Genomic DNA, 14,578 nt, shown 5'->3' with positions numbered 1-14,578 from the left:
AAAGAAAAAAATGGTTTTAAAATATCTTATCACTCATAAAACATAGGCAGGTTTCAGAAATATTAGCACGTCATGAAATCAATGGAATCTGGTACAAAAGAGCTAGCCTCGGACCTTAGTTTGTCCATTTCTATCAGACACAACAGTCTGGAATCTACTAAGAAGTCTTTGTTTTCAAGAAGCCCGAGCATTAGACATCCAGAAAACCGTACCTGGCAAGCCACGCGGATGAGGAAGTTCACCACGGTGTCTGTGTGCTGCTTATCGATGGGCTTGGCAAGAAGGGAGTCTGCTCCTGGCAGCGACTGGCTCCTCCCGAACACCTATGAGAGGCAGGAAGAACATATTCAACGACGCATTCCCAACGCAGGGCACGGACCTGCGCAGCCACTCACAGAACGCAGCCCTCATGGGGCAGACGCGGTTCTGGGCGCTCCCCTGACTTCAATCTGGTTAAGAGAGCCGTGGGTGCTCTGCTCTGTGAACCAGGAAGAGCAGCTTGCCACCGCCGTGGGCGGACACGTAAACGGACAACACCTCACGTGGTTCCGGGAGGCCAACCCAGATATAGATGGATGCAGAGACCACGTTCTTGGGAAGAATGGGGAGGGGAGGAACAGTTCCACCGGGGCAGCGAGGGACAGAGTCATCACCTCAACAAGGGGCGAGGACAGCGAGCATCCCAGGGCTCTCATGGTGGCTGCCCTCCAACAAAATGGGACAATCATTTAAAAAACTGAAGACAACACAGGTGCACCTTCTCAGTGTCAATTTTCTTACCCTATAGTGTTTCTCCCTGTGTCTCACTGCAAGGAATGAAATTCTAAGGGTATTAGGGTATAAGGGGAATAAACTCTAAGGGTTTTAAACGTGCGTCAAGAAAACGCCATCTGGTGACTTGGGAAACACAGAAGGTAAGCTGGTGTCACTGGGGCTTCCCTGCTGACTGCAGCCTTTCCTAGGTGTGTCTCGGGCATGGTGCTGGATACTTGGGCATGCTCAAAATTTGTGGAATAAATGAAAAAACCCCCTCGAGGAAGACCCCATAAAAGCAAGCACACAGGGCGCATGCCCACAGGCTCACCGCACTGATGGCTCCCGTGGCCGTCCTGAAGCGTTTCACCTCCTGGGCGGAATCCACCGACAGGCCTCTCTTAATGGAGGAGACAGAGTTGACGCCTTCTCCACTGGAATTCGTGTCCATGTCCGAATCCGGCTTAAAAAAACACACACACACGGGACCTCACTGACTGATTTCTAGGGAGAAGCAGAAGCAATGCCGTCTGGGACGACACAGGTCTGGTAGCCATACCTGCTGGTCCTTGATCCTCTGCAGTTCCCACTTGATGACGACCTCCGACAGATCGACGGCCAGCCTCCTCTGCTCGATGGTGACGCTGGGCGTGAAGCCCAGCCTCTGCATGGCGCTGACCATGTGCTGCACCAAGTGGTGTCGCACCGGGTAGTACACCTGTGGGCACGGGGTCACGTCATGCCTCCAAAACCCAAGATAGTGCGAACACACACACACACACACACACAAACACATGAGCTTAAGGCGGACTCCTGCTCAAGACCACTGACCCATGGCCGAGCGAGGAAATTCTCATCCCCCTGCGGACGTGTGTGGGCGTTTACCACCACCCCCTCCACCCCAGCCCCTCGCTGAGTCACCAGAGAACACTGTATTTCAGCCCTTTAGTATCATCTCCAAAGAATGGTCAAACAGAGGGGTGCCTGGGTATCTCAGTCGGTTAAGTGTCATCTTCTGCTCGGGTCATGATCCCCCTTTGGGGCTCTGCTCAGCAGGGAGTCTGTCTGCTTCTCCTTTCCCTCTGTCCCTTCCCCCTGCTCACAAGCAGGTACGCTCTCACAAATGAATTAAAAAATCATAAAAAAAAAAAAAAAGGAGAAAAAAAATAGTGTTGAAACACTGAATTCTCTTTAGGTAGGCAAGACTACTAACATGTACCCAACTTCAGACTTGATGTCAGACATTCAGCCACACCAAGAGACAAATCACCGATTCTGAAAGAGCTGGCTATAAAGGAATTTCTCCTCTACCAGAAATCTACAGAAAATATTTACATTTGAATCAATCTAACAAAGTGGGGCATTTGGCTCTAGAGAAGGAGGTGCCAACGCCACAAAACAACTCTTTAAGCCAAGTTACCAAAACCGAGAGCTAACAATGACTACCTCCCAAAGCAGTAAGTCATCGGTACTCACGGTTACCCGTGTCCTTACAGAAAAACACAGTCCTAGAGAGAAGCAGACACCTGGGACACAGTCTGAACACCAGAACCATTTCCATGTTGACAAAACCACACACATACACAAACACCTGTGTGTGCGCACGCGCGCGCACACACACACACACCCATCAACGGACCAGAAATAACTTTACTAAAAGGTGAATAGCCACCTTGTTACCCCAGAAATTAAAGAGAAGCAAAAGGTCAAAGCATATGCCTGAATATGCCACAGAGCCCTGACTACACTTCTTTCTACACACCTTGAAATGTTGCACGATCAGATGCAGAATGTGAACCAACTGAGGGACCGTGTGGCCCTCCTCCACAATGATCTTCCTCGTCCAGTGGGTCAGCATCTGGTGCCCGTCCTCCATCCTGGCAGGCACTGCCGGGGTCAGTATGGCCATCGCTTGTCTGACAATTGCTCGGGCTTCCATCGCGTGGGCCTTGAGCAGACTGTGAAATACCTAACACAAGGAAGAGATTCTTACGTGGGATGAGAATGAAGACTCAGAGAAACAAGAAAAAACCCAATCACTGAACCAAGGCAGGGTATTTCTGCAAAATGATTTTTATAAAATTCCTCGGGGCTATCTTATTGGGAAAGAACACAGTTGCTTCCTCCTTCATTAAGTTTTGAGTGATGAACACATTGATTTTCTTCCTACCGAGCACTCACTTTGAGCCAATGCTGGGCTAGTGTACAGTGCACAAAGATGAGTGAGACCTAGCTCCCCGCAGGGACTTGCTCTCGTGTAACCCACAGCTGTCAGCTGAAGCAGAGACCCTTTCTTTCCCGCCGCCATGTGGCAAAGGGAGCGAAAGGGGCTGCCGTGGGAGGCAGTCTTAGGCTAGTGCAAGTGAGAGGGGCCGTCCTGACGTATAGAATGTCACAGGACACAAAGACTACTGGACAGGTGCTGAGGGTTGAGGGAACAGGAGAGGTGTTGGAAATTAGTAAGATTCACCCAAGCCCAGATACTGGGGGAACTAGAGAGTGTCAGGGCTGGTATCTGGCTCTCTGGCTGGGCGGACAGTGCCACAGAGACATGCCTGTGGGAAGTGATGTCTGAGGCTTTGTCGAGGTCTTGGATTTACTACCAGAGAAGCTCACAAGACAAGGAGTCAGAGGAAAACATTTAGAAGTGACCTCACAGAACAGAAAAAGGGCGATCACTTATAAAATGTTAATGGGACACACCGAGTGCTGAAGTGTATCACCACCTTTAACTCTTAAGAGACAGTAATTGACACACTCAGGGTCCTAAGAATTTGTGACAGCAAAAAACAAACTCAAACCCAGAGCCGCCTGGCATCAAGGCCTAAACCACTGAGGGACTCAGGAAAGATCTCTCGTCATCGACCAAGACAGCATGAGGGTTCTGAAGTGCCTCATGTCTTTAGCTAAGGAGTGGACTGGGCCCTTCCAGATGAGTTTCAGCAGATCAGAGAATGGAAGCCAGAATGCAGTGTAGAAGAGCATGAGGTGAACAAAGGGGACGTTTTGTTGTTTCAACAGCAAGGCTGCTGAGGAACCAGAGAGCAGAGCAGGAACTGAGGAGGGAGGAGAGAACGCACAGTCACGGGAGAGCTCAGAGAGCAGAAAGATGGCAGAAAGGAGCATTTTTAATTGTTTCAGGAAAGACAACAGGAAAGGAGGCCCCGACGGTGGGGGGGGGGGGGGCGGTGCAGCATGCACATGTGCACAAGCCCACGGGGTGTTGGGAGGAACCAGGGATGGGGGGCGGGCCAGGAGGGAGCCTCGCGGCACCTGAAGGACGATTTTCTTGTGTATGGCGAACTTGGCGATGATGTGCGCCAGCAGCAGGTGGCCACTGTATTTGCAGGCCGGGTCCACGCAGGCCTTGGAGAGCAGGCACGGCCACGCGAAGGTCATGAGGCGGCGCAGCTTGCTGTTGCGGTTCTTGTTGTTGTCGTGGATGTGGTGCGGGGCGTGCTCCACCAGCAGCGTGGCGAACTGCAGGAGGTAAATCCTCAGGGAGTCCAGCATGTCCGCCTGCTTCTCGGGGTCCAGCACCTGCGGGGCACGCAAGGACAGAACTCACTTCTGGCCCTGAACACTGCGACCTACGAAGGGTTCTACAACAAGCTTATGCTTTTACACCACGCACACGTGCACGCGCGCACACACACACACACACACACACTATACATGCATATATAACATCAAGTTTTAGAACAAGGGAAGCAATGATGTCACATCAATTTCCCTTTCACGTGCATGGATTAGAAACTCACTGCATTTATGTCAATGGTGAAGGGCAGGCGCCCCCTGCAGGGGGTGAAGGTATCTGAGGGAACAAGGAGGGCCTCCTCTTTGATACAAGGTAACTGATTCAGGGTGGAGTTTAATTCCAAGTAATTGGGATTTTTTTCCTAGTCAGTTATTAATGATCTTGTCCTGATTTTTGAGTATGGTGATCAGAAAATGCTACCCAGAAAACAAATCTCTACAGAAACTGTTACAGTTTTCTACGTAATCAAGTATCAGACAGATTCCTACATTTTATGAATATAAAAACAAAAGTACACCTCAAGCAACACCCCACGTGTCTCTACTGAATCTGGTGCACCGCTGGCATCCTCCTTCAAGTGGGCTTCCCGACCCCCTTCCGTCTACCAGAAAGCTCTGAAAGGCTGAAGTCTCCCCCCACAACTGTGCTTTCGTCAGGGTCCCTTTAGTCCTCTAACCCCCCTCTCCCTGGACTGGCTGCTTACCGACGGCCCCACCCTGGGGCCGCCACCTGCCTGCTGCCATCTGTCCTCCTCCAACACTCAGATCCCAGCTCGCTTGTGCCGCGTCAGCAGCATCCGACCCCAAAGACAGTCCAGAGAGGGTGGCAGAGCTGCCCAGAATAAGGCAAATATCACCACGGGGACTCGAAAAGATCCCCTGGGCTCAGCTCGAATTCCTAGAGAAGGTAGAGGTGGGGTGAAAACTGCAGAAAAGAGGCCTTTTTTTTTTTTTTTTAAAGACTGTATTTATTTATTTGATGAAGAGAGATCACAAGTAGACAGAAAGGCAGGCAGAGAGAGAGGGGGAAGCAGGCTCCTTGCTAAGAAGAGAGCCCGAATGCGGGGCTCGATCCCAGGACCCTGGGATCATGACCTGAGCCGAAGGCAGAGGCTTTAACCCACTGAGCCACCCAGGCGCCCTTTAAAGGGACCTGTCTTATGGGACAAAGACTATGTAAGGACCAATAACACTGCCCATGGGAACAGTCCCCTCCACCTGGATCCTAGGACGGAAGAGTGACAGACGGGTGAGAAACTGAGTCCTTCCCAAGGGCGTTCAGGCAGCTGCGGCATGCTGCGAGGCATGTGTGGGGCTCAAAGCATCCCAGCGAACAACGGATAAACCACACGCTCCACAACCTAAAACTGACACAGCGCCCGCCAGCAAAGTTCAAAGGCCTGACCTGTGAAGGATAGCCGCGCCCCGTCCCCCGCCCCAGGAACACTGGACGGGCATTTCTCAAGGAAACACACGCCCCCTCTGGTGCAAACAGGAAGCGCAGCCGTAAGAAACGGCACACTGTAACATCTAAGGTAACTTTAGACAACCGGGCTGCCAAGGCAACAGTTTTGCGAACTTGACAACAAAAGGTCCTGGGCGGGGGTGGGGGCGAAGGAAGGGGGAACCAGATCCGGTCTGATGTTCCCACTGGGTTTTGGTAGATTCTTTTGCAAAGCTAAAGATGAAAACTGTACTTCAAAAACGTCGACCAACAAGAGGGGTTTTTACAAAATAACTCTGATAATCTGAGTTTTTACTGACATATGTTCTTTTTCTCATAGGGCTCTTATTAGTGTGGAAAGTCAGTCTATTCTAAAGTGAAGATGCCTTTAAAACTGCACCAGTAAGAACTACAATGCTCTGCTAGAAATGAACGCACTCATGGAAAATAAGGACCTTAGGGAAATACGCTTATTTCAACGAACCCATCACACATGCATACACACACACATGCACACGTTCTCTCTGTCTCATTCACGCATCTGCTAAGTTACTTTTGATGCCAACATATTATTAGTGATGCCACCTTGGTTATAAACACACTGGTGATGCTTTCCGGGTTATCGCCTTCTGGGTTGGGAGGTCCCAAGAGCTGCTCTCCTTCCCCCTTCTCAAAGCTGTGTAAGAAAGCAGGATTCAAGATATGCTGCAGAACCTACAAAAAAATTTAAAAATGAAGGAGGAGGAAAGCAAAGCCATGCTCTTTATTTCTTTACGAAGGTGGGTGGGACCACCAGGGGGTCACTTTGCACCCGGGAACCTAGAGCTCAGTCACAGGTATGACTCATCATCCCGACTTTTAACTCAAGCAATCAGCTGGAAAGGGAGAGTAAAACAGGAGGAAATGTGACATCAGTCTGTCTACTCTTCTCATGTCCGACAAGTCATTTTTTGAAAACAAGGACACTAACAAACCACTTCTCAGCACCAGTTCACGAGGACCTGCCGTATGCTTCTCAACAAGGGCATTTTCCTCAGCAACAGTCCAAATGCTATGTAAGTGTCACTAGAGACACAGCAGATGAACAGGCCCGCGCTTCCCTAGGAAACGCGCCCCAACGCCCACAGCTCCCACCGTCTAATAGTGGGACTCACCTTGGCTTTCAGTTCATCTCCAAAGTTGGGGTCATTGAAGTCCACAAAGCGAAAAAACAGGGCACGTTTCTGAGAAATGTTGTAATTTTTGGGAATCTCTTCCTCCATATACTCTTTCAAGAACGTCATGTTGCAGAGAAAACGACCGGTGAAGGCCCGGAGCAGCTGGAACAGCAATTCTATATCGCCGTAATTCCTTCTGCGGGGTCAAGCGAGAGCACAGATGAAGTCCCGGCCCACTTCAGGACTAGGCAGGATCTCTGAGCTGCCTTTTATTTATTTATTTATTTAAGATTTTATTTATTTATTTGACAGACAAGTGATCACAAGTAGGCAGAGAGGGGGGTTGAGCAGGCTCCCTGCTGAGCAGAGAGCCCGATGCGGGGCTCGATCCCAGGACCCTAGGATCATGACCTGAGCTGAAGGCAGAGGCTTTAAACCACTAGGTCACCCAGGTGCCCCTAAGTTGACTTTGGACAGCTCAAAGTCCCAGTTCGCTCTCTGTAACAAACGTGACTACACGTGGCCAGTGAACCACAGCTCAGCCCAAACTCCCAGGCAGACTCTGCCTTCGCCTGCAGGACAGAACAAGTCACTCGACGGGAAGGCAAACAGATACACCCACTTGCAGTAATTCAGCAGACAGTAGGCCAGCAGCTTGGGCTCCTTCCAGTTGGTGGCAGCCATGTTCTCCTTCCGGTGTCTTTCTTGGAAGGTTTCGCTGACCCACACGCGTCTCAACTGGCTCACCAGAGAATGCTGATTGGCCAGCCAGGAGTCGTCATTCTTAACTATAATACTTATGATCTGTCAAAGAAGTGACAGGGTTAGGCAACTGACAGGGTTCTCTCTGTGTCACGCCGAGACTTTCAGGATTTCAGGTGCTCAGGGAAGAGAGGCTACCTTGATGGCCTGAAACTGGAGGTCCAGGCGCATGGTGCTAGTGCTGGGCGAGCCGGGGCGCACGGCAGTCTGCGTGCCGCCGGGCACCAACAAAGTGATGAACCTGTTGGGGTTAGCTGCCAGCACGTCTCGCAGAGGTCTGGCATCTTTGTGTTTTAAGAAACTCTGAAAACGAAACAAAATAAGCCATTTTAAGCTTGATTTTAAACAAGCCATTTCAAACTCACAAAAGATTTAGATATTCTGAATTCTAAGGTTCTTTCTAAATCTCTCCGGGCAGGCTAAAAAGTCTCCATAAGCACCCTTAAAAAAAAAAAAAAAAAAAAAAAAAAAAGTGCTTCTCAGCAGTAATAATACTTTGTGATTATGGGGGTCTCATAACCTCAGCAGCTCATTCATTTGTTACCACCACCAATATCCTAAAGGATTCCTCCACTCTAACTTTCCGCATGCCCAACAACAATGTTTCTAACACTCGGATACATGACAGAAAAATAAAGCCGAGTCACTGAACAGTGAACTACGAATTTCAGATTTCAGAGCACACCGGCTGACACAAGTCTGCGGGGACCCCCGACTCCAGCTCCTCGTGCGCCCACCATGAACATTCTGCTCCACTGGGGGTCATTCAGCGTCGCTTCCATCATGAATAGCTCTACCGTCTGCGAGGGGTGCCGTGTCAAGAACTTGATCAGAGGCTCTCTGAAGGGACTGCCAGCCTAGAAAACACGAGGGGAATGGCACCTTCTCAGGGCTTGCGGCGTTGTCGGTCTACCGACCTACCATGGCAGGAGGAGGCATGTCTCCCCCTTGTGACTGGTGAGTGCTACAGCCATAAGCAAATATTAACATCAGACATCTTCATGCTGTTAGAGTAATGCATCTAAAATATAACAACGTGAAAACATCACAAGCCAGCAGATAAGAGAAAGGATCAGAAGTAAGCCCGAGTTTGACCATTACCTCAATCAACATAGCCCGTTCTGTTTTCATCACCACCTCTAACAAAGGCTTGACCAGAGTTTGAGGTGCAGCTGGGATCAGGTGAAAAAGGTTTATAATGGCTGAACAAATTTTCATTTCCTAGTGAAGAAAACCAGAAATTACAAAATAGGCCAATTAACGTTGCCAGCTAGAGATACCAACATTACTACAGACCCTACTATGGTCTAGCTCCATTCGCAAGGCTAGCCACCAGAAGCGAAGAGTTAACATGTAAAAAGCCACAAGTTGACCAATGTCAGGTTACTGCTGTGGCTCAAGGAAGTAACTGCCCTTGGGCCTTGAGATTTTATCTGTCCATGGAGGAGGAGATGGAGCTGTGTACACCTGACGTGATTGTGCTGTGTCTGTTTTTAAGAACAGGGCAAGGGGTTGGAAGTGAGCTGCTGGGTTGCCTGCACCAGCCCCTCCTGGAGGAGGGGACAGTGTTACGATTCCCCCGCTTTGCTGTGACATCATGGGGTCTTCCCGATACACTAAGGTCTGAGGGCACAGATTCCTTCTGCCCTCAAAACTTAGCACAAAGAAAGTCTTCAAAACATCCAGTATTTATCCTGAAAATTAGACATTAATGTAAATAAACTGACCATGGTACTAAGTATTTGTCAACCAGGCCTATGAGGCTGACACACTCCTACTGAAGCGTATGAAAACTGTGAAATGCCAAGATTTCTGCACTTTTTAAGGTGCTAAGAGCTCCATGGTCAATGTCTCTTGTTCCAACGTTTTGCTCTCAGTGGCAGTCCCCATGGTTTGGAATCCGCAATTCAAAGAGACCCCACGTGACCAGCGCCCTGGCCAGACAAGGGAAGACTCCCTGATGTACTGCCCTGCCTCGTGTGCAACAGGAGGCCCGTCACACTAAGCACAGTAAAACGGGGATGATAAACACTCGTCAGGAGGGACCACACCCCAGGGGCATCTGTGATACTTCCCCGAAAGCCTCTACCAAAGCAAAGGCCAAACAGTGAGCTGGGGAAGAAATGACAAAACGTGGCTCAGGGTCACCCCACCTCTCCTGTAGAGCTCTCTTCTACAGAATTTTCAGGTCTTCACACAGAGCAAGCTCTGTTCTGAAATCACAACCTGCGCATAATGGCACTTTTGCATTATGGGTTTTCGTTTTCGAAGTGCAAGCAATCACTTCTTTTGGTCTCCACACCACCACCGGAAGAGAGGACTGACGGATGTGATCATCCCCATTTTACAGCAGAGGGAAAGCTCGGGGTCTGAATGTCCGAAGTCCCAGTGTCGGGACGACGTCGGTGTGGTGTGTGTGAGCGAGCGATGCGGGGGGACTGGGCGCAGAGGGGCAAGGAGCTGGTAAACTCCAGGCAGGCAGGCACTTGGGGAGTGTGAAAGAAAATAGCTCCTCCCAACTCCTAGCAGGTATGAGACTCTCTGTGTGGTTTCCTCCCAAGAGGCTGTTAGATGTATGAGCTCATACGAACATTCTGAGAGCGAAACCCAGTCAAATCTTAAACGGTGTTGACATACTGCAATTCGAACATGTAGAAAAACCAAAGAACTTAGAATCTTGCTTAAAACGTCCTAATAGGAAACATGCGTGGCATCCGGACAGTTCACAGCAATGGTACTAATACGACTCTGCCACAGACAGACGATACGGCTCACTGCACTCCAAGGCACAACGCACTCTGTCCACCACAGAACCACAAGTCACAGCAAAACCAAATACGACAACACCCCCTCCTGCGTCTCCACTGGGATTCTCACCTCTACCCCTTCCATGGCAGGCTGAACCAAAGCAAAAATTACAGCATGAAAAAAGGCAACAAAAAGGTAAAAAGGAAAAGAAAAGAAAAGAAAATATAAACTGTTCTTCACAGTGCAAGTCATAAACTGACTTTAATAGGGTTGTTCTCACCTCAAACTGACAGAATGGAGACATGGAACATCTCCCGCACTCGGAAATGCTTTCCTGAGGATGGGGAGGAAAATCATCTTTTTTTTTCTATTTATGTTATTTACATAAAAACTTCCCATATACTCATACACAGTAAGGATTATTGGGGGGGAAACAAGACAGTAAAGACAATTATCAAAAAGCACACAGTCATTGGCAAATGCTCAGCAGCAAAAAAGTACACCTTCCACCCTTCAGACGTCAAAACAGAGCCCTTCAGAGAGTGTGGAACAGCGCATGTCCCTTCCCTATATCAGGAATTTTAAAAGCAGGAATTTTGGAATCCTGGCCCAGGGGGAGAAACGACTGTAAGCAAATACATTTAAAACTCTGTTTCTGTTTCGAGTAAGTTACGATCTTGGGTGCAGCACTGACTTTAACGAAATGCTCTTCCTCTTTCCCAGCGGAGGTCAGGACAGTACCAGGTGGTTTAGCCCCCGGAACGGGGCACATGTGAGGCCCCCACCCCCGGAGGGACCCGCAGGCTAGGACGCTGCCCACAGAGAGCTGGGTTATTCTGGGAAGCTGTGTACGCACACAAGAGACACCGCACCGCAAGGGGTCAGGAGCTCTCCCCCGGGAGCTTAACGCTAAGCAGCAAACCTTCCTAAAAATGGTGCTCGTGCAGAGCTCTGATCTTCAGGGTACACAGCATCACAGAAAAGCTCGTATTTGTTTTATTTTAGTCAACTGTTTAACACGTCTTCAGTTGTAGGTACACCGATCGTGTAATATTATTTTGGGAGTCAACCAAATGGGGACAGACTACGATCTAAGATCCATCCCCAAACCTGAACAACATTCATAAAAAATGATCAGAGCTCAAGGATAGAAAGGCGGCTTGGCCTCGGGGGAAGGCAATGAAACTGGGCACGCTTCTCATGAACCCCAAACACCACGGCCTGAGGCCACCCCCGCAGAGCTGGGTGTTCCCAGGCCGGTCAGGAAGTCACAACACGTTTCTGTAGGAGCTGGAAGACTTTCCAGTACCCACAGCTCCGTCTCCTGCCCACTGCCTCTGCCCCATCCAAGAAGCCCTCCGAATAACGTGCCGTAAAAGTTGATGGAATCTTTCTGATCTAATGGAAATCATTCACTTGCCCCCTAGAGGTTGTTCGATGTTTATTCTAGAACTGTGCGTTTCAGAAAATTAACAGATTATAAAACAATATAAAATTTAGAACAAAAATACCCAGCGGATGAGAGACGGGGAGGAAAGGCACGGAGATACCTGTACCTACTCCCAAGAGTTTAGGCTTTGAATATACACTCTGCTCTCCCCCACGAAGAGTTCCTGATTTTTCCCTTTGTGTATAAATAACAGACCTCCCAAGAGGTCATGGTGGTAGAACACTCCTAAAAAAAGTGTAAAATCCTGGTTTAATTTTGCTTTAGTTGGCTGTTTTTAAAAGCAGCAGGAATTGAGACTTACATAAACAAAACACCTTGACACAGGATGGCCAAAACAAAGCATAATAAAGCCAAAGGAAAAAAAAATTCCAAGTTGGGATGAAACACAGCATCTGACAAATGCGCGGAGGAAGACAAAAAGCCACGTTGATTATGCCTCTGAGGAGCTATAGCATCCCCTCGTTAGGACACTGCCATACAATTTCACCAGGTGTAACAGGACCTTAGGGAAAACACGATCCTACCGATTGGACAGTCCTCAACTTGGAAAGTATTTTAAACGAGTATTAACATACACAGATTAGATTCAAAACAGCAAGAACCATTATTTTTAAGAGTGAAGTCTTAAAATGACCAACATCAGACACATAAAAAAATTTACCTAAAGTAGCTTTCCCTGAAAGCCATGAAAATGGGTTTTCAAGTACTGGCCGTTTGATTTTTGGCAAAGAGTTGGGGTGGGGATTCAAACCCGTCAACAGACATGCCAGTATCTACGTGATGCTTTGCTACGTTCTCCTCAGTGTCTGAAGCCCTGAAACCTACACTTAGTTCCATGAGGCAGTGATGATGGGAAGCAATGGGAAACCACGGCTGAGGAATGCACACTCATGCAAATAGCAGCTGCCAAGAACAGTCTAGAAAATACACTTTATACACTTTACGGCAAAACCAGTAAAATTAAAAATACTAACATTACAAGCATCCCAGAGTTCTTATCCACGAAAACGTATTAAAGTGAACAAAAAGAGATTTTAAAGAAACACAAAAAGGAATGTTCCAATAATTAAGAAAAACAAAGGCAAACTGTAATTGCTAGTAAAAGATGTTCAATAACGTACACGACTATAATCACATAAACTGGGTTTCTGACCGGGATTTTAATTAAAAGCCCTGCTGCTTCGATATTAACATTGTGAACAGCAGTGGCACGGGTGCCCTTCCCAGAAGCAAACAAGTCACTCACGTTTCCGTCGCTCCTCTGGCCCCCTTTATGGGTGAGGACCACCACCTCCATCCACTTTCGTAGATGTTGCTGTTGGAAAAAACAACATCCTTAGACATTCTTCTCTCACACGTGATCAGTTCAATTCCATGCTGTTCTTAGATGAAAATTCATACGTAATCATTAATTTCCATCATATTCCATGTGAAGATGGCAGTGTTCGAATCTGAAACAGCCCGAACATTGAACTAGAGGGAGTAACCGGCATGTGCATCATGTTCTATGAGCAGAAGGCTGAATTCGCCCTGATGTAACAGGAAACATCCTGAAACCTGGCCATTCTGGTAACGGCATTTTACCACTGCGCTCCTATGACCACGTTACTCTGCGCTGCACCTGTTCATGCAGCGCCTTGAGGAGCCGGGCACCAGGCTAGGCCCCCCGGGGTGGAGACGTGAACAGGCAGACATCACCCCTTCCCTCGTTCCAGCTCGGGTTCTAGTGGGGAGAGCAAGGTGAACTCCATGGGCACCGGCTGTGGCACAGTCATGGTAAGGGTTGTGGAAGAGGAACAGAAATCAGCTGGAGAAGGCGGTCAAGGTCACGGAGGACCTTACTGAGGAAGACATTCCAGAAGCACAAGAGAGAGCACACCAGGCAGAGAAAAGGAGATGCAAAGGCCCTAAAGCCACCAACAGGCAGGCCTGGCCACTGTGTGTGGCGAAAGAGCAGTGGGAACAAGGAGGGGCTTGGGGGATGGGCCAAGCACGGATCCCATCTCGTCAGAGGCCGCACAAACGAGTGCGAACAGGAAGCAATTCCCTCCTGTGCAGAAGCAGGACAATCATTGTGTGGTAAGACCCTGTATTCTATGGCAAGAGTACAGAAGAGAGATCCCTGAGCCCAGAGCAACTCTGGCCTGCCCACGCACGCGGCAGCCAGCCTTCCAGCCACGGCGTCCTGCAAAGCCTGGCAGATAAGTACTCAGAGCCTACAGGTAAAACCACAAGACTATCTAAATAACAGAACTATCTTCATGTCCCCCACTGTCCAAAACCTGTTCTTCACACACTGAAGCCCTACAGGAAGTTAGCTGCTTTAAAAAGGATTCCATGGTCAAGGTGACTTGGGGACAGGTGACTTAAGTCCACCTAAACACTTACGGGGCCAGTGTTCCAAAGAACACACATTGAGAGACACTAAAATATACACGCTTTCAAAGAAACTTAGTATGTTAAGCTATTTGCCAGTAAAATTTCTGGAAAGATATTAATAATCACCAAGATCTAGGTTCATGAAAGTCTATCTTTCCACAACAGCTGTTTTACCAAAGGTAAGAGAGGAACAAAACCAAAGGCAAAGGAAGCAGCCAGCTGCTTCACCTCGGCACTCTGCTTTCAGATGCCACAAAGGAAAAAAATAACACTCGTTCTACATAAATTCACTTCTAGCTCAGTAGCACATACCCACATGAGAGACTTCAAGGTCAAGTAACAACAAGT

The 14,578-nt window shown here is 48.6% G+C and overlaps 1 protein-coding gene across 12 annotated transcripts in view; it reads right to left on the bottom strand.

The window, feature by feature from the left end:
* Window positions 1-14,578, bottom strand: part of TRRAP (transformation/transcription domain associated protein) — a 112,379-nt gene that overhangs the window by 49,790 nt on the left and 48,011 nt on the right. For 6 of the 12 annotated variants that reach the window (XM_032328453.1, XM_032328459.1, XM_032328458.1 and 3 more), the window contains exons 31-44: window positions 13,098-13,166; window positions 10,682-10,735; window positions 10,531-10,551; window positions 8,755-8,874; window positions 8,391-8,510; window positions 7,792-7,956; window positions 7,514-7,695; window positions 6,889-7,087; window positions 6,320-6,448; window positions 4,027-4,293; window positions 2,516-2,722; window positions 1,313-1,471; window positions 1,085-1,216; window positions 213-323 (exon numbers count right to left, since the gene is read on the bottom strand). In XM_032328453.1, coding sequence (XP_032184344.1) covers window positions 213-323; window positions 1,085-1,216; window positions 1,313-1,471; window positions 2,516-2,722; window positions 4,027-4,293; window positions 6,320-6,448; window positions 6,889-7,087; window positions 7,514-7,695; window positions 7,792-7,956; window positions 8,391-8,510; window positions 8,755-8,874; window positions 10,531-10,551; window positions 10,682-10,735; window positions 13,098-13,166 — 1,935 coding nt within the window. The remainder of the gene's footprint in view (window positions 1-212; window positions 324-1,084; window positions 1,217-1,312; window positions 1,472-2,515; window positions 2,723-4,026; window positions 4,294-6,319; window positions 6,449-6,888; window positions 7,088-7,513; window positions 7,696-7,791; window positions 7,957-8,390; window positions 8,511-8,754; window positions 8,875-10,530; window positions 10,552-10,681; window positions 10,736-13,097; window positions 13,167-14,578) is intronic. The other 6 variants (XM_032328460.1, XM_032328464.1, XM_032328463.1 and 3 more) reach the window with 2 other exon arrangements.

The sequence above is a fragment of the Mustela erminea genome, chromosome 20 (assembly GCF_009829155.1).
Source record: "Mustela erminea isolate mMusErm1 chromosome 20, mMusErm1.Pri, whole genome shotgun sequence".
NCBI classification, from domain to species: domain Eukaryota; kingdom Metazoa; phylum Chordata; class Mammalia; order Carnivora; family Mustelidae; genus Mustela; species Mustela erminea.
Note: the sequence above shows the minus strand (reverse complement) of the source record. Positions and strands in the feature narration are given on the sequence as shown.